A 23,667-nucleotide genomic window follows, 5' to 3' on the forward strand; every position below is an offset into this window, starting at 1 on the left:
ACATGAAACATTTTTGTTATTCAATTTTTATTCAGATATGAGAAGCACTACAAGAGTGTATAATTATGGGGCGAAATATATGTATATATATATATATAATTTATTTTTATTTTTTAAATAATACATTAGGCTAGTTTAGCTCAGCTTTCCCAAACTTGGTCCTGGAGACTCAAAGGGGTGCACGTTTTGGTTTCTGCCCTAGTACTACACGGCTGATTCAAATAATCAAAGCTTGATGATTAGTTGATTATTTTAATCAGTTGTGTAGTGCTAGGACAAAAACCAAAACGTGCACCTCTTGGGGTCCTGAGGACCGAGTTTGAGAAACGCTGGTTTAGATTAACATTTTGCGAATGTCGATATGATGACTTTATTGAAATCCTCCATTCATCTTCTTTCTGGGTTGATACTGTACAGGTGTTGCGTGCCCTCTGCCTTCTCAGTTTATTTCTGTTGGTTCAAATGTTGTCCAGTAATTTCATCAGGAAAACCGCCTCCTAACAATTTAACAAATGAAATACAAATACATTGTGCTGTTAGGTCAACACGAAATACACAAGGGAAATTACAACGCAGCATGTGCCTGCGACCAATCTGACATTAGGCTGATATAGGCAGAGACGGTAATTAATGTACTCTCTGTTGGTACGGTACACACACATACAGTATAGGCTACTGCTTGCACATGAATGTATCATATGGAATGTGATACATGTACAATAAGATCCCAACATCAACATACACCATTCACTCACAGTAGATACCTTAAACCCCTTTTAACTCACCCGATCTAATGCCCCGTTTCTGCGGAATCTGTAGAGCCCTTTTCAGCACCTCTTCAATTAACAGCTCTGTCAAACTCTCTGCCTTGCGCTTGGGGTTGGCAGACTGAACTCCAAAAGGGATCTTTTTTCCACCCCCGAAGGAAGATTCCAAAAACGAGCTATCCACACTTTTCTTGCCCATGAAATGGCCTAAGGGCAAAATATACATTTTAAAATGTTATCAGTACATGAATAATCACAAATAGTAAACGGAATTATTCAGAGTAAACTAAACCAACATATTATGGTGATATAACATGACATCAAAATTAAATTGTGAAGTAATAAATTGCTCTAGCCTCAATTTTGAAATAATTTCTAGTGACACTTTATAAATGACAATAACTTACCAGTTGCCCATAAACTTCCCCTCTGATTTACCTTGATGTTTGAAACTTTATTTCTAAGTTCATTTAAATTGAGACTCATCGAAGATGTCATACCTATGTATGAGAGTAGAACAAAGCAAGAAATAAATCCCGATTTGCAGGTCAATGTGCCTCTCGTCATCCTTTTTTTAAAACTACAGTATTTGTGTACAGAATATGGTAGGCTACTTGTCAAGGTTAAAACCACCTTTTGCTCTGCTCTTGGGAATTTCGTGCTCTCGTGTCACAGCACCAGCATTTATATGATCACGCGCCGTTTATTGAAATGAGATTAAGTCATTCATTATCAACCCCGCTGGCTACTGCTTATTACTTGACTGGGATTGGATTTGGCGCATCATATTGTCCAGTCGGTTGGGGAGACACTAGCCATATTGGTTTGACTGGACTGAGAAAAAAACCTTCTGAAGGGCAAACATTTTTTTCTCCAGCACATTTTCATCACAGAAGGGATCATTTCAGGACAAAGGATGCTTATGCTGACACGTTCGTGTTTATTTGCAGTTATTTTAAGTAAACATTACAGCAAGGCACAATGGCCGATGCAGGTTGAATATATATGTGATGGATTAAGAAATGCTGCAAATATAAAGGGTTCATTAGCTACTGTGTACATGGATTAGCTTACATGTCCATAATATTGTACATATTATCAAAAGTACAAAGTTTCTCTTGACAGGCTATATAAAAACACTGAGATGTGAAGTTTCATAGACACTGCGTTTTAACAGTGGCTCTGTTTGGGATGAACACTATCAGATAACCACTAGAAAATGAACAGTTCATACAGCACTTTAATAGAAAGTTTACAGGATAAGTCAATGTGACTATAAATAATCTCCAAAGTAATTTATAAAATTTAATATTGTGGGAGATATACATTGAGAATAATAACAATTAATTTTACATTGCTTGCAACAAAAGTGAAATCTCCCAAAACATCCCAAGTTTAACAATCACTGCCATACACCATGGAGGTAGATACAGCTGCACAGGTCTCCATCATCAGCTTATTTCAACATGTTCCCATGCACTCAGACATGCTCTAACCCTTTACATTTAAATCACTGCTCTTTTAATTGCCTTAGTACACTGCTGGCAATGAGCCACTTCCAACACCCTGCATTATCTTGCAAAACAGATGCTTTCTCACACTCACCAAAGATTACAATTAACCAAGAAAAACATCAATGACATCACTAAGACAAGTCACCACTACTATGAATATAGATAAGAGCATTTTAAATGAATGAAAGCTCACTTTTACCAAGCTACAAAATCAGTAGTAAAAAGGTAATATCTTTTAGCAAGGCATTTAACTCCAACACCTGTATTTGATCTTGTAGAAAAGTGCTATTTGGGTAGTTTAGCCGGCTTTCATAATAAATGAATGTGAAACTATTTTTGGTATGGAATGGATATAAAATATATAATCTGTGCTAAATGGTACCTAGGTAAGAGTAAATATTTCAACATACAGTATGATAGAAGTTGTAATACTGTTACATAACACCAGTATAGCCACGACCTGCTTGAAGCGCCATCTATTATTATGTATTTTATAAGGCCAAAAATATGAAACCAAGCATATGATATGGCTGTCATAAACTAAAGCAAAGTCATCATGATATGAAACTAAATGTGAGGTAAGCCTGAGGGACGTAACTGATATAACTGGGGTCACTACAGAATACTGATGAACCAAACCCTGTGCCTTTACAGGTGGGTGTGGTTATGTACCAGAGGCATTTTAATACATGAATTACAATACAAAACATGCAAGCTTCAAAAGGTAAAACAAAGTAAATAATTCATTATAATCTTTTTCCAAAATTATCCAATTGATTTGGAACAACTGCCAGTCCCAAGGCTTTGAGAAACACAAAAAGCATTTAGTTTAAAGGCAAAAAATGAAATAAAAAAAAGGTACCACTTTAGTGCAGCATGTCAAGCATCTGAAGTTAAACTACTATTACCCAAGGAAATGGAGATCGCAGCTTTTATGAAGTTCAAAATTGCTCTCATTGATTTTATTTTGCCTGCTGATGACACTATCCATGAAACTCTAGGTGAAAGCTGTATGTGGATTTACAGTCAGTCTTACTGCAGGCTCACAGTGCAACCTGGTTGGATCCTCTGCCCGTTGGGGGTCAGATTTAACTAATGGTGGTGGCAAGTCCTCTCTCTCATTCACACCCACTGCTTTCCCCACGTCCTCTTCCTGCTTCTTTCTGCACTCGTACTCCATGTCCATCCTTTCTTTCCTCTCTTCTTCGGGCTCTTTGACTTTGTGCACAATAAACAGGTGTCTGTTGAGAGATAGCTGGGACGCAAAACATAATCCACAGTGCAGGCATTGGGGAGTGTTTTCATCAGTTTTATGCTGAGGTATGTGCTTCTGGAACTGTGTGCCATCCTCTGTGGTGAAGCCACACTTTGAGCAGCGAAACTGATGTTTCAGACGCTTGGCGGGGGAGCCTTCTAGGGCAGCGCCTTCCTGCCCCTCTCCCTCAGACTCAACAGCAGGTCTCTTTGAAACAGGTCCCTGCATATCAAAGTTAAAGATCATTCTATTTAAAAAGTGTATATTTTTTGACAATGTGTAAAATGCTGAAGAAATGAAGATCATACATATTGGTATTACTTTTAAAAGAAAAATCACCTCTCCCAAGGCTTTACTGCTATCCAGAGGGGCTGATTTTAACAGACTGAAGTCTGGATTTTTGATCCCATGCATCAAACTGATGTGGTTCTTCAACATGATGTTTGTAGTGAATGTTGTCCTCTCATCTGTGCAATACCTGCACAATAAGAATAAATGATATCATACTAAAAATAGTCATAAAATGTGGTAACCACCGTTTTGTTTTTTACATGTTTGTCCATTTACTGTGGAGCCACCCAGCAGCCAATAAGTGCCAGTTATGCCCCAATCTTTCAGGAAGCAATGTACTGGGCCCAGTTTCCCAAAAGCATCTTAAGGCTATGTTAATCTTAGAACAATAGGATCCTATGGTTCCAAAGATGAACTTAGCCTTAAGATGCTTTTGGGAAACCGGGCCCTGTAATGTAGATTTCAGGATGAAACCCTCACCAGCAGGTAAATGTATTTTTCTTTCCATCGTGGTCATTGCGAATGTGTCTTCTCAAACTTGTAGAGGAATTGAAAGACCTCTCACACTGCCGGCATGGATAACTCTTCAATGACTACAGAATGCACAGAGAGCAGATTTACTTAATTAAGGGTTGAGCTGACTTGGGAATTATTTCATTTCATTAAGGGGCCTGAAGGTTGTAAATCCCACATCTGAGGTGGTCCCTAAATTATAATCTGTCCTATAGTATAAATGCTACAGAAATTTGTTTGAATGCGCAATAGAATTACAAAATTGATCCTCACCCTCCCATGGTTTTTCTTCATGTGAGAGACATAGGCTTCTCGGTCAGGCAGCCAGTGTAGGCACTCTCCACAGTTCCAGCCAGCATTCTTCAGATTGGGCTTGCTGTCTCTAGCACCCAAGTTGGCCCTTTTTCTGGTTCCATCTGAGTATTTTATGGGAGTGTTTACCTTTGGCTGGTGGAATCCCGAGGTAACATCTTGGTGCTGTGCGGTCATCTCAGGTGGTTTTGTGCTTTTCTCCACCTCCTCTTTGAAGATTCCTCCATGTACCCCCTGTAATATAGACAGACAGCTTTTAAAAGACAGAGCTAAAACTGAGCATTATGTGCCCCTTTTTATGTCAATGTGACTAGATTGAAGATGATGATGATGCCATACCTTGAAGTGCTGCATTAAAGGCTGCTTTTGGGTGAAGATTGAAGTGCACTCAGGGCACTTGAACACACAGGTAGCACGCTTTTTGGCATTCTGATAGAAGTGCTGAAGCAATAACTGCTTTTTCTTGAACACTGTCTCACAAGAACACTTGAAGATTAACCTGGAACAGAAAAACAACCCAATTGGAACAAATAGCATTGAAATCAATCACGTCAAACTTTAAGATGTGTTAGCAAATATGCCCATTTCAGAACATGCATTTAGTTACACAAACTCACTGAGGGGACACTTTGCTGGCATTGTGCTTAGTTGTCAAATGCATTTCACATCCACCAGAAGACTTGAAAGCAACAGGACAGATGGTGCACTTATAGAAGACCTCACAGTGTTTCTCCTCAATGTGACTCTTCTGCACATTAAATGACATGAAAACCATATCACAATGAAGACACCTAGAAGAAAAAGGATTTACAAAAAAGTGGACAACATTATAAGAATAGTTTTGTGTTATGTATCCACTGAGCATATACTTTAGTAATGACTTACTTATAGCCAGCCTTGCGTGCATAGTGAAGACAGTTCTCCTTCACATGCTTCTGTATATCCACAGAGCGACTCAGCGCACCACACTCAGGGCAGCAATAAGGGGACTTGTGGGCATGAATACGCTGGTGAGCCCGGTAGCTGCACTTGTTGGGTAGCAGCATTGAGCACACCTTACACATCTATATGACAAAATAACACAGAGCAAAACATATAGAAATACTCTCATTTTTACCTGGCCTATGATACTGAACATTTCAGCAATTATAATTATTTTCAATTGAATTATTTCTCACCAGTCCCTCCATTTCTTCCGACAACCTCTGGTAATGGCCTGCGAGACCTTTGTAGTCCGATAGCTGCTTGTTACACTCGAGGCAGCGGAGTCTGTGGCGGATTACTTTGTCTGGATAGAGGGGCATGACTGGTTGGCTTTTAGGTGAGGATAATGGGGGCACATGGGAGCCCACATGCACAGAGGATTCAGTGATCAAGGGTGCAAACATCTGTCCCTCTGCTATGGGCTTCATGGAGAGCTGTGTGCACTGCATCACCACACCTTTGTTCTTATGTTCCCGTGCATGTGCCAGCAGGGCACACTTGTTGAAGAATACCATGGTCTTAGCACAGTGGGTGCAGGCTACTTCAATGTGCACACTTCTCCTGCCATAATGATAAACAAGACTCCTCTCTACCCCAAAGGAGTCCCCACACTCCAGGCAACAATATCCACGTGGTGGCAAGTTGATGTTGCTCTCAGGTGGTGGGTTTAGGTTGGGTACATATGTGGGTACAGGGTTGGCATTATTTAACAGTCTGTTTAAAGTTCCTGCTGCTGTGCTAGGAATGGCAGCACGTGGATTAGGGGCAGCTTTTTTCACTTGGTGTACCAATGGGACAGTGCTGCACACCATAGAAGAGGAAAGCGTGTGTTGTTGGCTCTGTTGATGGGAGGTGGAGCGTGCTGCGACTGAGGCAGCAACACTGTGAGGGACTAGGTTCAGGTTAGCTAAGTGCATTGCCTTGGGAAGCAAGCTTGTATTGGGAGAGTTGCCTGTTTGAACGGATGAAATCCTCTTTTGTGTAGAAGGCCCATGCTGGGCAACTGGCATAGACCTCATAACAGGACTACTTGTATTATGAAAAATAGTTGCGGACTGCATTTGTCCTGGCCTCTTGGAGTTCCCCTCTAATTTAGTATCAGTAACCTTTGAGGGCAGAGCACCAACTGGTGTACTTTTGATGGGCATATCAACAATAATATCACTTATCACATTATGAGAGGGATAGGGAGACAAACTTGGGTAGGCATCCTCAACAATCATACTCTGGGATGGAGAGGACTCAACAGAGTGAACGTCCTCGTTTTCTGAATCAGGTACTACACTGGTAACAGTGCGCTGGATTTGCCCAGTCGTGGTTTTAATGGTCTTTATCCTGACCCTCGGTATGGCTGGGGGTGAGCCAGATGCCAGTGCAGGGGATCCCTTGCCACTGCTGTTACTGCAAATGCTTACAGGACTGTCAGGTGGTTTCATTAACCGCTTCACAGCTTCAAGAGGACTCCTGGGACTTTGTGGTGACATGGGCACTTTAGGACTAACCTTTATGTTGTCATCATGAGCCAATGATAGATCTTGATAGTTTGGTTGTTCACTGGGATCCTTTCTGGCATTTAGAGCCACTAATGCCTCAAGGCATGACGATAGTTTTGATGTTGGAGTTTTGACACATGGATGAGAGGTGGGCATATTAGACGCTGCCACTATATTAACGTTACTGCTTGACACAATATTGTTATGATCATTTGTAGGGAGCATTGCACTACTATGACAATCTCCCTTTACCTTCTGGTCACTGACATTACTGTCAGGCTTCTCTGTCCTGGTATCCTCTGCTTTGATAGATTCTCCTTTGCTCCTTGGAAGGTTCTCAGGTACGTCACAGTCTACTTCATGGCACTTGTCAAACATGCTGTAAGACAGCTGTTTTTTCTGATTGTCTGACATTGGGGGTTCTGCAGACATAAATATAGAGGCAGCAGGGAAGTAGGGTCTCTCTTGTTTTGGACGGATATCAACTCCATTGCTTCGGCTGTCTTCAGATTCTGGACTAGAGATGGGGCTGAACTGGGAAAAGGACTGTGAGAAGGATGGCGTTCCTTCAAGTTTGTGCTGGACGGGGGTCTTCCCTAAGAGCCCTCTTGAGCCACCCCCATTCAAAGCAGACACAAAAGACTTAGAACCACTGTGGTCTATCTGATGAGACTCCATGGCGGCCCCTGACCCCCTGAAACCATTTTGCAATGGGTGTCCAAAGTGTGGGCCCTCTCTCTCTCCACCACTATCAGACGACTCCTGGCGACTTGTGTTCTTCACTATAACACTGACAGCAGGTACATCAGACGCACCCACAGCTTGGTGAACAGATAAGCTGTCATCCATACACATCCCTGTGTGTTTCAGCTGACCTTCTGCCTCATCGTGACTCTCCTGGATGTTCTCTTTGGCATCCAAACTGGTGGCATCGGGGATGTCAAAGGCAGCCAAAAGATCATCAAAATCAGGGGTCTTCATGTCACCCATGTTCGAATGCTTGCAAAACCTGAGTAAAACACGGAGTTAAAACATAAGCACATAAACTTACAAGATATATGGCATATTCCCTGAGGACAGTGACGTTGGAGAGTTCTTTACCATTTGGCTCTTGTTTATGTTTGTTGCTAAAATTCTGCAAGGTTGTCAGTTGGTGTCATTATGGGACGCTCCCTCTGTGCAGATACCGGAGATCAATTAATATGAATTATGTTTACTTTAAAGTGCACTAACTAGCTACCTTGTAATGCTAAACATTTTGGCTCACCAACGTTAGCTAACTAGCTGTCAAATAACTTCGCCTAGCACTTGACCCAAGTGGCTACTTAGCTAGCTAGAAAACGTTAACAAATCTCCAGCTGGCAAGCTAGCCACAACAAAGTGTAGATTATTGAAGTTTAACGTCAAAATAATTTGCTGGCTATAATATATCTCATCAAACGTATTATACTACAAGAGAGCTGGTGAAACTGTAGCTAAATAAAGCGTATATGTGTATACAGAGGCTAGAGATAGCTGTTAGTTAGCAAGCAAGCTAAAGTAACGTTAGAAGTGTAGTTAGCTCGGATATTTGACACTTGCAGTTCTAACATAGCTAACGTTAACTCAATGACAAGCTACATCATCTAGCTATGAGATTAAATATATATTCGACCATATAATGAGTACAAAAGAAGAGTTCACCTATCTATCGATTAGCTACCGGTGTTGCTGCCATAATTCTCCCCAGGCCTCGTTCTTTTCGGGTGGACTTCTTCCTTTGCAACAAAACAGCTAGCTAGCTTATTGATTTATTGCTAGGAAACCCGCGGGCGCTAACATGTCCTGTTATCTAGCGAGTCTGTAGTAAAAATGTATTGATCATTCACAAATTGATCAACTATTGGAAGCTATCAATGTGATAGGCTTCAGTAATTGTTATGAGAAAAGGCAGTCCACCCCTTCGTCACCAGACCAGTGTGTTGTGAACAACATTAGCGTGAGCAACAATAGCGGAGTCGAGGGATCGCCTTCAAAATAAAAGCCCCCCAATGAAACTGATGCAAACCGACAGAAAACAGTGGAATCATGCCACAATTGGACTCGAATATATAATGCTAAACAAGGTTGGAATGTTGTTATATAAATTCAACAAAATACAATAATTAGTTCATTTGACACAAAAAAGGTAAGAATCAGTTGAAATCGCGCTGTTGATGTATTAGAATTCAGAATTGCATTTGGGGCACATAGTGGTGTAAACTTTTAATTTTACTTCACTATATTCCTAAAGAAAATAATGTACCTTTTACTCCATACATTTTCCCTGACACCCAAAAGTACTCGATGATTTGAATTGTTAGCAGGAAAGGAAATATGGTCTAATTCACATAGTTATCGAGATAACATCCCTGGTCATCCCTACTGCCTCTGATCTGGCGGACTCACAAAACACATGCTGCGTTTGTAAATTATTTCTGAGAGTTGGAGCATGCTCCTGGCTATCTGTAAATATCAAAACTAGAAAATGTGTCCATCTGCTTTGCTTAATATAAGAAACGTGAAATGATTTATACTTGTACTTGTACTTTTACTTTTGATACATAAGTATATTTTAGTGATTACATTTACTTTTGGTACTTAAGTACATTACCGGTCAAAAGTTTTAGAACACCTACTCATTCAAGGGTTTTTCTTTATTTTTACTATTTTCTCTATTGTAGAATAATAGTGAAGACATCATACCATGAAATAACACATATGGAATCATGTAGTAACCAAAAGTGTTAAACAAATCAATATATATTTTATATTTGATATTCTTCAAATAGCCACCCTTTACCTTGATGACAGCTTTGCACACGATTGGCATTCTCTCAAACAGCTTCACCTGGAATGCTTTTCTAACAGTCTTGAAGGAATTCCAACATATGCTGAGCACTTGTTGGCTGCTTTTCCTTCACACTGCAGTCTGACTCATCCAAAACCATCTCAATTTGGTTGAGGTCGAGGGATTGTGCAGGCCAGGTCATCTAATGCAGCAGTCCATCACTCTCCTTCTTGGTAAAATAACCCTTACACAGCCTGGAGGTGTGTTGGGCCATTGTCCTGTTGAAAAATAAATTATAGTCCCATTAAGCGCAAAGCAGATGGGATGGCGTATCGCTGCAGATGGCTGTGGTAGCCATGCTGGTTAAGTGTGCCTTGAATTCTAAATAAATCACAGACAGTATCACCAGCAAAGCACTGCCACACCATAACACCTCCTCCTCCATGCTTTACGGTGGGAACCACACATGCAGAGATCATCCGTTCACCCACACAGCGTCTCACAAAGACACAGCGTTTGGATCCAAAAATCTCCAATTTGGACTCCAGACCAAAGGACACATTTCCACCGGTCCCATGTCCATTGCTTGTGTTTCTTGTCCCAAGCAAGTTTCTTCTTCTTATTGGTGTCCTTAAGTAGTGGTTTCTTTGCAGCAATTCGACCATGAAGGCCTGATTCACAGTCTTCTCCGAACAATTGATGTTGAGATGTGTCTGTTACTTTTACTCTGTGAAGCATTTATTTTGGGCTGCAATTTCTGAGGCTTGGAACTCTAATGAACTTTCGCCTAAAATTACATACCCAAATCTAACTGCCTGTAGCTCAGGACCTGAAGCAAAGATATGCATATTCTTGATACCATTTGAAAGGAAACACTTTGAAGTTTGTGGAAATGTGAAGTTAATGTAGGAAAAACAGACACATCTCAACATCAACACATTAGATACGGTAAAACATAATACAAATAAATATTTTTGACCACTAGATGGCAGCAGTGTATGTGCAAAGTTTTAGACTGATCCAATGAACTATTGAATATCTGTAAAAATGTTGTATCAACACTGCCCAAATGTGCCTAATTGGTTTATTCATGCATTTTCATGTTCATAATTGTGCACTCTCCTCAAACAATATTAAGGTATTATTTCACTGTAATAGCTACTGTAAATTGGACAGTGCAGTTAGATTAACAAGAGTTTAAGCTTTCTGCCCATATCGGATATGTCTATGTCCTGGGAAATGTTTATGTTACTTACAACCTCATGCTAATCACATTAGCCTATGTTAGCTTAACCGTCCCATGGGGGGGACACTGATCCTGTAGAGATTTTAAAGTAATGATGGACTGTCTCTTTGCTTATTTGAGTTATTCTTGCCATAATATTGACTTGGTCTTTTACCAAATAGGGCTATCTTCTGTATACCCCTCTACCTTGTCACAACACAACTAATTGGCTCAAATTCCACAAATTAACCTTTAAGAAGGCACACCTGTTAATTTAAATGCATTCCAGGTGACTACCTCATGAAGCTGGTTGAGAGAATGCCAAGCATGTGCAAAGCTGTCATCAAGGCAAAGGGTGGCTATTTAAAGATTTAAAAATTATATTTTGATTTGTTTAACACCTTTCTGGTTACTACATGATTCCATATGTGTTATTTCATCATTTTGATGTCTTCACTTATTCTATAATATATAAAATAGTAAAAATAAAGAAAAACCCTTGACTGAGTAGGTGTTCTAAATTGTTGTAAAATCAAGCAGAGCGGAAACTGGCTACTCTTTAGTTAACTGATCTTTTAAACAAAACTAGTATTTATTCCCAGTGCTGAGCTAGTATTGTAACTAACATGTAATGTTAGCTAATGTTTCATCCCCTCTGAATTGAGATGAATTAATTAGCTATGCTAGCTAGTAGCTACCACAGCCAGGTCAGTTTTTAGCTTCCAGCTATCTGTTAGATATAGATTTGAGGTGGCTATTATTACTATCTAACAGTTGTTGTTTGTATAGAAATGGTTTGTAGCCTTTGTTTTGTCCTGTTTCAGAAGTAAACTTGGTTAGCTTTCGCCAGTTGATGTACCAGCTAGAGAGAGAACTGGCCAAAAGTTGGCTAACATTAGCTATTCTTTTGTCTCAATCAGACTAGACCTGAATCAAAGGATGAAACTATCAGCCAAACGATTGAAGATTGAAATTCTGACGTTATTTCTGTGAAATGTGACTTTTATTAGTCCCTATGGTAATGTAACATTATTGATCTGTCAGTTTCTCCAGCTAATTCCCTACCTTTCACATGGACACAGCAATAAACAGCTCTAACATTACAGGCTTCACTGTCATGGCACACAATAGAAGTATGCACGGGACCGATTTCTTAATTCCGCTCCCGCCTGCACATGCTGGCTTTCTGTAGAGTAGAGTAGGCTATAGCCTATGCATGGACAGCGAAGCACAGGGCAGTTAATGGTGTGCCATCTGAAAAAAAAACAGGACAAATATGTGTATTGTCTTAAAACAAAATTTTTACACAACCATTTTCAGATTTTCCGACAACAGCCAAGGGTGTGCAACATCATAAGGTGTCTTAAAATCTGAAAATGGTGGTGGAAAATTGTTTTATTAGCCACAGAAAACTTCATTGGTTGATCCCTCCTGGTGAGGAGGACATTTTTTACACTGCATTGTGTGACAGGGTACGATTAGGATAGGAATCCCAATTTTGGTCAGTGTTTCCAATGGGACCCTAAATAACAGACAGTTCAAGCAGCATAAAAGCATAAATCAAAACAAATCAAATGTATTTATAAAGCCCTTTTTATATCAGCAGCTGTCACAAAGTGCTTATACAGAAGCCCGGCCTAAAGCTCCAAACAGCAAGCAATGCAGATGTAGAAGCACGGCGGGTAGGAAAAACTCCCTAGAATGGCAGGAACCTAGGAAGAAACCTAGAGAGGAACTAGGCTCTGATAGGTGGCCAGTCCTCTTCTGGCTGTGCCGGGTGGAGATTATAAGAGTACATGGCCATTTAAGGCCAGATCATTCTTCAAGATGTTCAAATGTTCATAGATGACCAGCAGGGTCAAATAATAAACACAGTGGTTGTCAAGGGTGCAACAGGACCTCAGGAGTATATGCCAGATGGCTTTTCATAGTCGAGCATTCAGCAGTTGAGACAGCAGGTGCGTTAGAGAGCGAGAGAGAGAGAGCGAGAGAGAGAGAGAGAGAGAGAGAGAGAGAGAGAGAGAGAGAGAGAGAGAGAGAGAGAGTTGAAAACAGCAAGTCCGGGATAAGGTATCACGTCCGGTGAACAGGTCAGGATTCCACTGCCACAAGCAGAACAGTTGAAACTGGAGCAGCAGCACGTCAAGGTAGCACCTCTTGTGAACAGGTCAGGTCAGTGTTCCATAGCCACGGGCAAAACAGCAGAAGCTGGATCAGCAGCACGAACAGTTGGACTGGGGACGGGGACAGCCAGGAGTTATCAGGCCAGATAGTTCTGAGGCTTGGTTCTAGGGCTCATGTCCTCCGGGAGGGGGGAGAGAGAGATAGAGATGGGAGAATTAGAAGGAGCATACTTAAGTTCACATAGGACACCAGATAAGACAGACTGAGCCACACCCCCCGGCACATAGACTTTTGCAGCATAGACACTGGAGGCTGAGACAGGGGGAGGTCGGGGGACACTGTAGCCCTGTCAGGGGATATCGTTAGGTGGGTACACTGTGGCCCTGTCCGACGATATCCCGGACAGGTCCAACCAGGCAGGACATAACCCCACCTACTTTGCCAAAGCACAGCCCCCACACCGCTAGAGGTATATCAACAGACCACCAACTTACTACCCTGAGACAAGGCTGAGTATAGCCCACGAAGATCTCCTCCACCGCACGAGCCCGAGAGGCCTTGAAACCATCCAGGAAGATCACGTCAGTGATTCAACCCACTCAAGTTGAGTATAGCAAAAAAAACCTGGCACAACGTGACGCACCATTCATAGGGAGTGCATGGAAGAGCGCTGGTAAGTGACTCAGCCCCCATAATAGGGTGAGAGGCAGAGATTCCCAGTGGAGGGAGGGGAGCCGCCCAGGCAGAGACAGCAAGGGCGGTTTGTCACTCCAGTGCGTTGCCGTTCACCTTTGTACCCCTGTGCCAGACTGCACCCCTGGGCGAGTCTGCATCTTTCACATGGATAGGCAGACCATTCCATACAAATTGAGCACTATAGGAGAAAGCCCTGCCTCCAACTGTTTGCTTAGATATTCTTGGCACAATAAGGAGGCCTGCCTCTTGTGACCGTAGCGTACAGTACGCATGGCAGGACCAAATCGGAAAGATAGGTAGGAGCAAGTCCATGTAATGCTATGTAGATTAATAGTCAAACCTTGAAATCAGCCCAAGCCTTAACAGGAAGCCAGTGTAGAGAGGCTAGCACTGGAGTAATATGATACATTTTGGGGGATTCTAGTCAAGATTTTATCAGCCGTATTTAGCAATAATGAAAGTTTATTTAGTGCTTTATCCGCGTAGCTGGAGAGTAGAGGATTACAGTAGTCTAATCTAGAAGTGACAAAAGCATGTATATTAGCTTTTCTGCATGATTTATTTGAAGGTCTGTGCTGCTGCGGTGTTGCTGTGTTTGTTTGGCTTGAAGGCAATTGTTTGGTTGGGGTCGACTGTGCTCAGAAGGTAGGCCTATGTTTGTTACTTCAACTGTATCAATGTGTGTTTGTTCCCTTTTGACAGAATCCAAATGTGTATTGCTTTGGAAGGTATCACTGTTACATTGTCCTTTGTTTTGACTTTTTTTGCCCAATTAGGCCTACGCTGTGTGGAGAGGCTTTGGGGGTCCAAGCAGATAGAGGAAACCGCTTCATTAATGTGATTGGTTCAAATCAAATCAAATTGTATTTGTCACATGCGCCGAATTCAACAGGCGTAGTAGACCTTACAGTGAAATGCTTACTTATAAGCCCTTAAACAACAACGCAGTTTTAAGAAAAATAAGTGTTAAGTAAAAAATTATATTAAAAATAACAAGTAAAATAACAGTAGCGAGGATATATACAGGGGTACCGGTACAGAGTCAATGTGTGGGGGCACAGGTTAGTTGAGATAATTGAGGTAATATGTACATGAAGGTAGAGTTAAAGTGACTATGCATAGATAATAAACAGAGAGTAGCAGCAGCGTAAAGGGGGGGGGGCAATGCAAATAGTCTGGGTAGCCATTTGATTAGCTGTACAGGAGTCTTATGGCTTCGGGGTAGAATCTGTTAAGAAGCCTCAGGGACCTAGACTTGGCGCTCTGGTACTGATTGCTTCACGGTAGCAGAGAGAACAGTCTATTATGAGTGTGGCTGGAGTCTTTGACAATTTTTAGAGCCTTCCTCTGACACCGCCTGGTATAGAGGTCCTGGATTGCAGGAAGCTTGGCCCCAGGGCCGTATGCACTACCCTCTGTAGTGCCTTGCAGTCGGAAGCCGAGCAGTTGCCATACCAGGCAGTGATGCTCTCGATAGTGCAGCTGTAGAACTTTTTGAGGATCTGAGGACCCATGCCAAATCTTTTCAGTCTCCTGAGGGGGAATAGGCTTTGTCGTGCCCTCTTCACGACTGTCTTGGTGTGTTTGGACCATGATAGTTTGTTGGTGATGTGGACACTAAGGAACTTGCAGCTCTCAACCTGCTCCACTACAGCCCTGTCGATGAGAGTGGGGGCGTGCTCTGTCCTCTTTTTCCTGTATTCCACGATCATCTTCTTTGTCTTGATCACATTGAGGAAGAGGTTGTTATACTGGCACTACTCGGCCAGGTCTCTGACCTCCTCCCTATAGGCTGTCTCATCGTTGTTGGTGATCAGGCCTACCACTGTTGTGTCGTCGGCAAACTTAATGATGGTGTTGGAGTCGTGCCTGGCCGTGCATTCATGAGTGAACAGGGAGTGCAGGAGGGGACTGAGCACACACCCCTGAGTGGTCTCCGTGTTGAGGATCAGCAGGGGGCGGCCCGTCAGGAAGTCCAGGATCCAGTTGCAGAGGGGTTTGTTTCGTCCCAGGTTCCCTAGCTTAGTGATGAACTTTGAGGGCACAATGGTGTTGAACGCTGAGCTGTAGTCAATGAATAGCATTCTCACACAGGTGTTCCTTTTGTCCAGGTTGGAAAGGTCAGTGCGGAGTGCAATAGAGATTGCATCATCTTTGGATCTGTTGGGGCGGTATGCAAATTGGAGAGTGGGTCTAGGGTTTTTGGGATAATGGTGTTGATGTGAGCCATGACCAGCCTTTCAAAGCACTTCATGGCTAGAGCTGTGAGTGCTACAGGTCTGTAGTCATTTAGGAAGGTTACCTTAGTGTTCTTGGGCACAGGGACTTTGGCGGTCTGCTTGAAACATGTTGATATTACAGACTCAGGGACAGGTTGAAAATGTCAGTGAAGACACTTTCCAGTTGGTCATAGCATGCTCGGAGTACATGTCCTAGTAATCCGTCTGGCTCTGCAGCCTTGTGAATGTTGACCTGTTTAAAGGTCTTACTCACATCTGCTACAGAGAGCATGATCACACAGCTGTCCAGCTGATGCTCTCATGCATGCTTCAGTGTTGCTTGCCTTGAAGTGAGCATAGAAGTAATTTAGCTTGTCTGATAGGCTTGTGTCACTGGGCAGCTCGCATCTGTGCTTCCCTTTGTAGTCTGTAATAGTTTGCAAGCCCTGCCACATCCGACGAGCGTCGGAGCAGGTGTAGTACGATTCAATCTTAGTTCTGTATTGACGCTTTGCCTGTTTGATGGTTCGTCGGAGGGCATAGCGGAATTTCTTATAAGCTTCTGAGTTAGAGTCCCGCTCCATGAAAGCTGCAGCTCTACCCTTTAGCTCAGTGAGGATGTTGCCTGTAATCCATGGCTTCTGGTTGGGGTATGTACGTACAGTCACTGTGGGGATGACGTCATCGATGCACTTATTGATGAAGCCAGTGACGGATGTGGTGTACTCCTCAATGCCATCGGAGGAATCCCGGGAACATAATCCTGTCTGTGCAGGCAAAACAGTCCTGTAGCTTAGCATCTGCGTCATCTTCCACTTTTTTATTGACTGAGGCGCTGGTGCTTCCTGTGTTTAAGTTGATGTATTTGCATTTCTACTCATATTCACTGTGTATTTGTAAATGCAGTGGCTAACTGTTCTCTTTCTTTCATCAGAAGTTTTGTTTGTCACTGTTTTTGGTCTGTTTTTGTAATCGTCAGCTATTTAGCGTAGTAGTAGCCTAGTCTCTGGGAAAGCAAAGTTGTAGTCCTATAGGCTTCTTTAGAACGTGTGAGCCATCCAGTGAAAGTAGATTGATTAACTGAGATCCACATCGTCATTTGTATACTCGTGTTAATGTGTTTTACTATCAATCTGTCTCAAACACGCAAATGTAAACCTGAAGCCTTTCATAACCTTTGCCTTTTCTTGGGGCGATTTTTGGGGGGATTTTGGATTTTAGCTGGGGGTGTTTGTCTAGAGTCTAGGTTGCTGGTGTGTGTTGTGTTCTAGGGCAGGTACTGGCGGTGGTAGGTGGAGCAACTTTGTCTCAGAGCATTTCATATTATTTGTACGTAAAGGGATAGGGGAAGGATTAGTTAGCATGTTCAGTAGTTGCGAAGTAGCTAAAAAGTAGTAAGTAGTTGACAATGTGCTAATTATATAAAATGCTGAAGTTATCCGAGATGAGATTTGAACTCACAACCTTTGGGATGCTAGATGTTTGCGTTATACACCCAGCTCCGAACATTCACCCTCCTTTCGTTTTTGCCATAAGTAACCACCTGTCTTATGTACCATATCATACCAGTATCTTTGATTTACATACAGAAAAATACAAAATGCTTTGAGACCAGGTTGGGTGGTGAGGGTGCCAATTGAAAATGTTTTTGAGTAAAATGCAGCTTTACTGTAGCTATTCACTGCTATGAAACCTCATTCGTTTTTTAATGCTTTTTGCACTGGTTTAACGTCAATTCATTATGTTATGTCTCAGGCATATACATACACATGCTGCTTTCTTGGCCAGGACTCACCTAAAAAAATATAAAATCAAATCAAATTTAATTTGTCACAATTAGCAGATGTTGATGCGAGTGTAGCGAAATGCTTGTGCTTCTAGTTCCGACCATGGAGTAATATCTAACAAGAAATCTAACAATTTCACAACAACTACCTTGTACCCACAAGTGTAAAGGAATGAATAAGAATATGTACATAAAAAATATATATGGGTGAGTGATGGCCGAACGGCATAGGCAAGATGCAGTAGATGGTATAGAGTACAGTATATACATTTGAGATGAGATGAGCCCAGAACTACATGGCAGGACCTGGTCAATGACCTGAAGGGTGGGACTACAGTCTCAAAGAAAACCATTAGTAACACACTACGCAGTCATGGATTAAAATCCTGCAGTGCACACAAGGTCACCCTGCTCAAGCCAGCGCATGTCCAGGCCTGACTGAAGTTTGCCAATGACCATCTGGATGATCCAGAGGAGGAATGGGAGAAGGTCATGTGGACTGATGAGACAAAAATAAAGCTTTTTGGTCTAAACTCCACTCGCCGTGTTTGGAGGAAGAAGAAGGATACAACCCCAAGAACACCATCCCAACCGTGAAGCATGGAGGTGGAAACATCATTCTTTGGGGATGCTTTTCTGCAAAGGGGACAGGACGACTGCACCGTATTGAGGGGAGGATGGGGCCATGTATCGCCCCATACCTTCCCTCAGTAAGAGCATTGAAGATGGGTCGTGGCTGGGTCTTCCAGCATGACAACGACCCGAAACACACAGCCAGGGCAACTAAGGAGTGGCTCCGAAGGAAGCATCTCAAGGTCCTGGAGTGGCCTAGCCAGTCTCCAGACCTGAACCCAATAGAAAATCTTTGGAGGGAGCTGAATGTCCGTATTGCCCAGCGACAGCCCCGAAACCTGAAGGATCTGGAGAAGGTCTGTGTGGAGGAGTGGGCCAAAATCCCTGCTGCAGTGTGTGCAAACCTGGTCAAGAACTACAGGAAACGTATGATCTCTGTAATTGCAAACAAAGGTTTCTGTACCAAATATTAAGTTTTGCTTTTCTGATGTATCAAAAACTTATGCCATGAAATAAAATGCAAATTAATTACTTAAAATCATACATTGTGATTTTCTGGATTTTTTTTAGATTCAGTTGAAGTGTACCTATGATAAAAAATTACAGACCTCTACATGCTTTGTAAGTAGGAAAACCTGCAAAATCGGCAGTGTATCAAATACTTGTTCTCCCCACTGTAGGAGTTAAATTCCTCTAACAGGTGGAGCTGTTGTTTCCTACCTTCACCAACTGAGGGCGGCCCGTCAGGAAGTCCAGGACCCAGTAGCACAGGGCGGGGTCGAGACCCGGGGTCTCGAGCTTAATGACAAGTTTGTTAAATGCTGAGCTGTAGTCGATGAACAGCATTCTATACTGACGCTTAGCTTGTGAAAATATGTAAATCTCTTCGTGACATCTGGTTAAATAAAAACATTCAAATAAATAATATCTATAGCCTCTGATTGTTTCCTCTAGGTTAAATGGGCCTTGAATCTTTGGTTTGAATAGATGTTTCAATTGTGTGAAATCTCAGCTGTTTTGAATAGGTCTCTGGATATCTTATCCAGGCTGCTAAAGGCCAGATGATGTAAACAGTGCAGTCTTTGCACATTAATGTATTTCACTGATTATTTATGAATAACATTATGTTGGTGTCTTATGACCAGTTCATTCTAGGATTTAACTTTCAGTGGATGAACACTAATCAATCTTATTAAAATTACACATTTTTGAGGGCAAATTTCAATTTTTGATAGCAGAACTGCATTAGACATTAGATGCTAAGCTCCATAACTGCTTCTGTGAACATCTTAACACATTGAGCACACCCTGGGCCTCAAAATAGATTGGCAATGGGCAACTGAATTTGCCAGACCAATTCTGGTTATTGGAATCTTTTATTACACATGGCGCTTTTTCTACAATGGCTACTATGTCATAAAATGTTGCTTCTAATACATTAAAAACAGGACCGTTGGAGACTATAGAAAAATGTGTCAAATCATGCCGTTAGTTAATGTATTGCTTGTAAATGTATCTATAAACAATACAAGGAAATGGTATGAATCATACGCTATTTACTTGGAATCATTTGCTAAAGGACACTTAGGTGAGACCAAATCAGTGACTCATGACCTTCTCAATTTAATTGCAGCAAAATCCATAAATGTGGTCATTAACACCTGTTAATACATTTCATTGTCTTCAAATATGGCTTAATAGCCAGTGAACATCGCCAGAGCTTACTTTTAAATGACCAGTAATGTATTCTCAATTTCTCATCCTACTCTGGAATGGCTTGAGGGCCAGTTGATTTTTATGCGGTTCAGCTAGATTGTCTCCATTTCCGTAGCACTTTGTCACTTTGTCGGATGTCTGAGACTGTTTTAGTTGTGAGCAGTAACGAGTGGAACAAATAGCTGTCCTTAGATGCACTCATGGAACTGGTTTTCTCCTATGCTTCTTTCAAATGTGAGATGTACATATCCAGCTTTCCAAACAAATTATGAATATTAAAGGGATACAGTGCCTTGCGAAAGTGTTCGGCCCACTTGAACTTTGCGACCTTTTGCCACATTTCAGGCTTCAAACATAAAGATATAAAACTGTATTTTTTTGTGAAGAATCAACAACAAGTGGGACACAATCATGAAGTGGAACGACATTTATTGGATATTTCAAACTTTTTTAACAAATCAAAAACTGAAAAATTGGGCGTGCAAAATTATTATTATTCAGCCCCTTTACTTTCAGTGCAGCAAACTCTCTCCAGAAGTTCAGTGAGGATCTCTGAATGATCCAATGTTGACCTAAATGACTAATGATGATAAATACAATCCACCTGTGTGTAATCAAGTCTCCGTATCAATGCACCTGCACTGTGATAGTCTCAGAGGTCCGTTAAAAGCGCAGAGAGCATCATGAAGAACAAGGAACACACCAGGCAGGTCCGAGATACTGTTGTGAAGAAGTTTAAAGCCGGATTTGGATACAAAAAGATTTCCCAAGCTTTAAACATCCCAAGGAGCACTGTGCAAGCGATAATATTGAAATGGAAGGAGTATCAGACCACTGCAAATCTACCAAGACCTGGCCGTCCCTCTAAACTTTCAGCTCATACAAGGAGAAGACTGATCAGAGATGCAGCCAAGAGGCCCATGATCACTCTGGATGAACTGCAGAGATCTACAGCTGAAGTGGGAGACTCTGTCCATAGGACAACAATCAGTCGTATATTGCACAAATCTGGCCTTTATGGAAGAGTGGCAAGAAGAAAGCCATTTCTTAAAGATATCCATAAGAAGTGTTGTTTAATGTTTGCCACAAGCCACCTGGGAGACACACCAAACATGTGGAAGAAGGTGCTCTGGTCAGATGAAACCAAAATTGAACTTTTTGGCAACAATGCAAAACGTTATGTTTGGCGTAAAAGCAACACATCTCATGACCCTGAACACACTATCCCCACTGTGAAACATGGTGGTGGCAGCATCATGGTTTGGGCCTGCTTTTCTTCAGCAGGGACAGGGAAGATGGTTAAAATCGATGGAGGAAGGAAGATGGATGGAGCCAAATACAGGACCATTCTGGAAGAAAACCTGATGGAGTCTGCAAAAGACCTGAGACTGGGACGGAGATTTGTCTTCCAACAAGACAATGATCCAAAACATAAAGCAAAATCTACAATGGAATGGTTCAAAAATAAACATATCCAGGTGTTAGAATGGCCAAGTCAAAGTCCAGACCTGAATCCAATCGAGAATCTGTGGAAAGAACTGAAAACTGCTGTTCACAAATACTCTCCATCCAACCTCACTGAGCTTGAGCTGTTTTGCAAGGAGGAATGGGAAAAAATTTCTCGATGTGCAAAACTGATAGAGACATACCCCAAGCGACTTACAGCTGTAATCGCAGCAAAAGGTGGCGCTACAAAGTATTAACTTAAGGGGGCTGAATCATTTTGCACGCCCAATTTTTAAGTTTTTGATTTGTTAAAAAAGTTTGAAATATCCAATAAATGTCGTTCCACTTCATGATTGTGTCCCACTTGTTGTTGATTCTTCACAAAAAAATACAGTTTATATCTTTATGTTTGAAGCCTGAAATGTGGCAAAAGGTCACAAAGTTCAAGGGGGCCGAATACTTTCGCAAGGCACTGTACTTTGTGATTTTGGTAATGGGATTTGTATCTACTTCCCAAGAGTCAGATGAAGTCGTGGATACAATTTTTGTCTCTGTCCAGCATGAAGGAAGTTTAAGGTAGTTCCATATGCCGTAATTAGTGTTAGCGCAATGACTGGAAGTCTATGGGTATCTACTAGCACGCTAAATAGCAATTGTACTAGCACTAGTTAGCAACTTCTTTCAAACTGCATACAGAGACATACAAATGGTATCCACGAGTTAATTGACAAAATCCTTTAAGTGAAATGAGTTTGTATAGTTGAAAAACAACTAAACGGCCTATTGAAGCCAATAGCGTATATAATCTGGACTGCAGTTATAGCACAGAACAATGAGCCAGATATTTCACCGGATGTATAAGTGTGAATCATCCGGTTGGCTTATCCACTCACTACAAAATATGGTGATGAGAGGAAGCCTAGTGGCCAGCAGTGGTAGGAGATGGAGAGAGATGGATTTTGACCAACATTATGCACATTTTCTGATTAATGAAACATTTGATCTCAATACAGTTTTCTGTTCACAAAACTAGAATCTGTTACGTACAGAGTGGACTAAGAAAGGACAGGCTATGGTCTATCTTGGGTTAAGTTATAAAAATCTTTGTCTACACTGTCCATACAAACCAACATAACAGAATTTGTATTGTGCCACACTGGCATCTTGTTTACAGAAGCAAACAGCACTGCGTTTGTGACTTGAAAAAAATAGGCAATCTTTTAGATGACATTTTTAAGTACATATTTGTCTAAAGCTTTTTAAATGTGTCATATTTTTTTCAAAGAGCACTTTTATGAGACATGTAAAATGTATGTTATGGTTGTACTTGAGAAAAAAGGGCTAGGTCTTCTGTTTTTCTACTTACGACATAATAATATAGAGGATAGGGTGGAGTGTTTACCAGATAGACCTTCTAGGATAATCCACTATACTGTATTGACTCTTTAGTAGGAATTTAACCCTAACAAAGTCAGCTATGTCTAATCAACCATTGCATATTGGATGTTATTACATGGTTAGGCCTAAGTCTAAAATCATATCTGTTATTTATTTTTGCTGAATGGGCAAAGTGAATTATTTGGTTTCCAAAGTAAACAGAATGCCTCTAATCTAATATTTATTTTAAATGGTCTATCAATAAATCAATCCCAACACTTGCCACGTGCATGCCTACGTCAAGGATTGTCTGAGAAACTGATTAAAGCTTCTCTTGAACTTGTCTGTTAATTTATGACAAGATTTCTCAAGAGAGGCAGTGTATATGTCCCGACACAGTATTTTGCAACATAGCATTCGTCACACAGACTATTATCCTATGAATTATCCTATGAATTATCCTATGAGTTATCCTATGAATTATACTATGAATTATCCTATGAATTATCCTATGAATTATCCTATGAATTATCCTATGAAAGTGAATGTTCAAAGAATCAGTCCCCT

General features: G+C 41.4%; 1 protein-coding gene across 1 annotated transcript; it reads right to left on the reverse strand.

Annotated features, from left to right (window-relative positions):
• Positions 1–3,211: 3,211 nt before the first annotated feature.
• On the reverse strand, positions 3,212–8,137 carry znf592 (zinc finger protein 592). The gene is given in 9 exon segments (XM_021571293.3): positions 3,212–3,312; positions 3,315–3,758; positions 3,876–4,014; positions 4,308–4,420; positions 4,614–4,886; positions 4,992–5,151; positions 5,270–5,443; positions 5,538–5,716; positions 5,831–8,137. Coding segments are annotated over 9 exon segments (3,819 nt in total). The 5' UTR covers positions 8,120–8,137; the 3' UTR covers positions 3,212–3,264.
• Between the last annotated feature and the right edge of the window lie 15,530 nt (positions 8,138–23,667).

This window comes from Oncorhynchus mykiss, chromosome 2 (genome assembly GCF_057628025.1).
Source record: "Oncorhynchus mykiss isolate SJ-2025 chromosome 2, ASM5762802v1, whole genome shotgun sequence".
Taxonomy (NCBI): domain Eukaryota; kingdom Metazoa; phylum Chordata; class Actinopteri; order Salmoniformes; family Salmonidae; genus Oncorhynchus; species Oncorhynchus mykiss.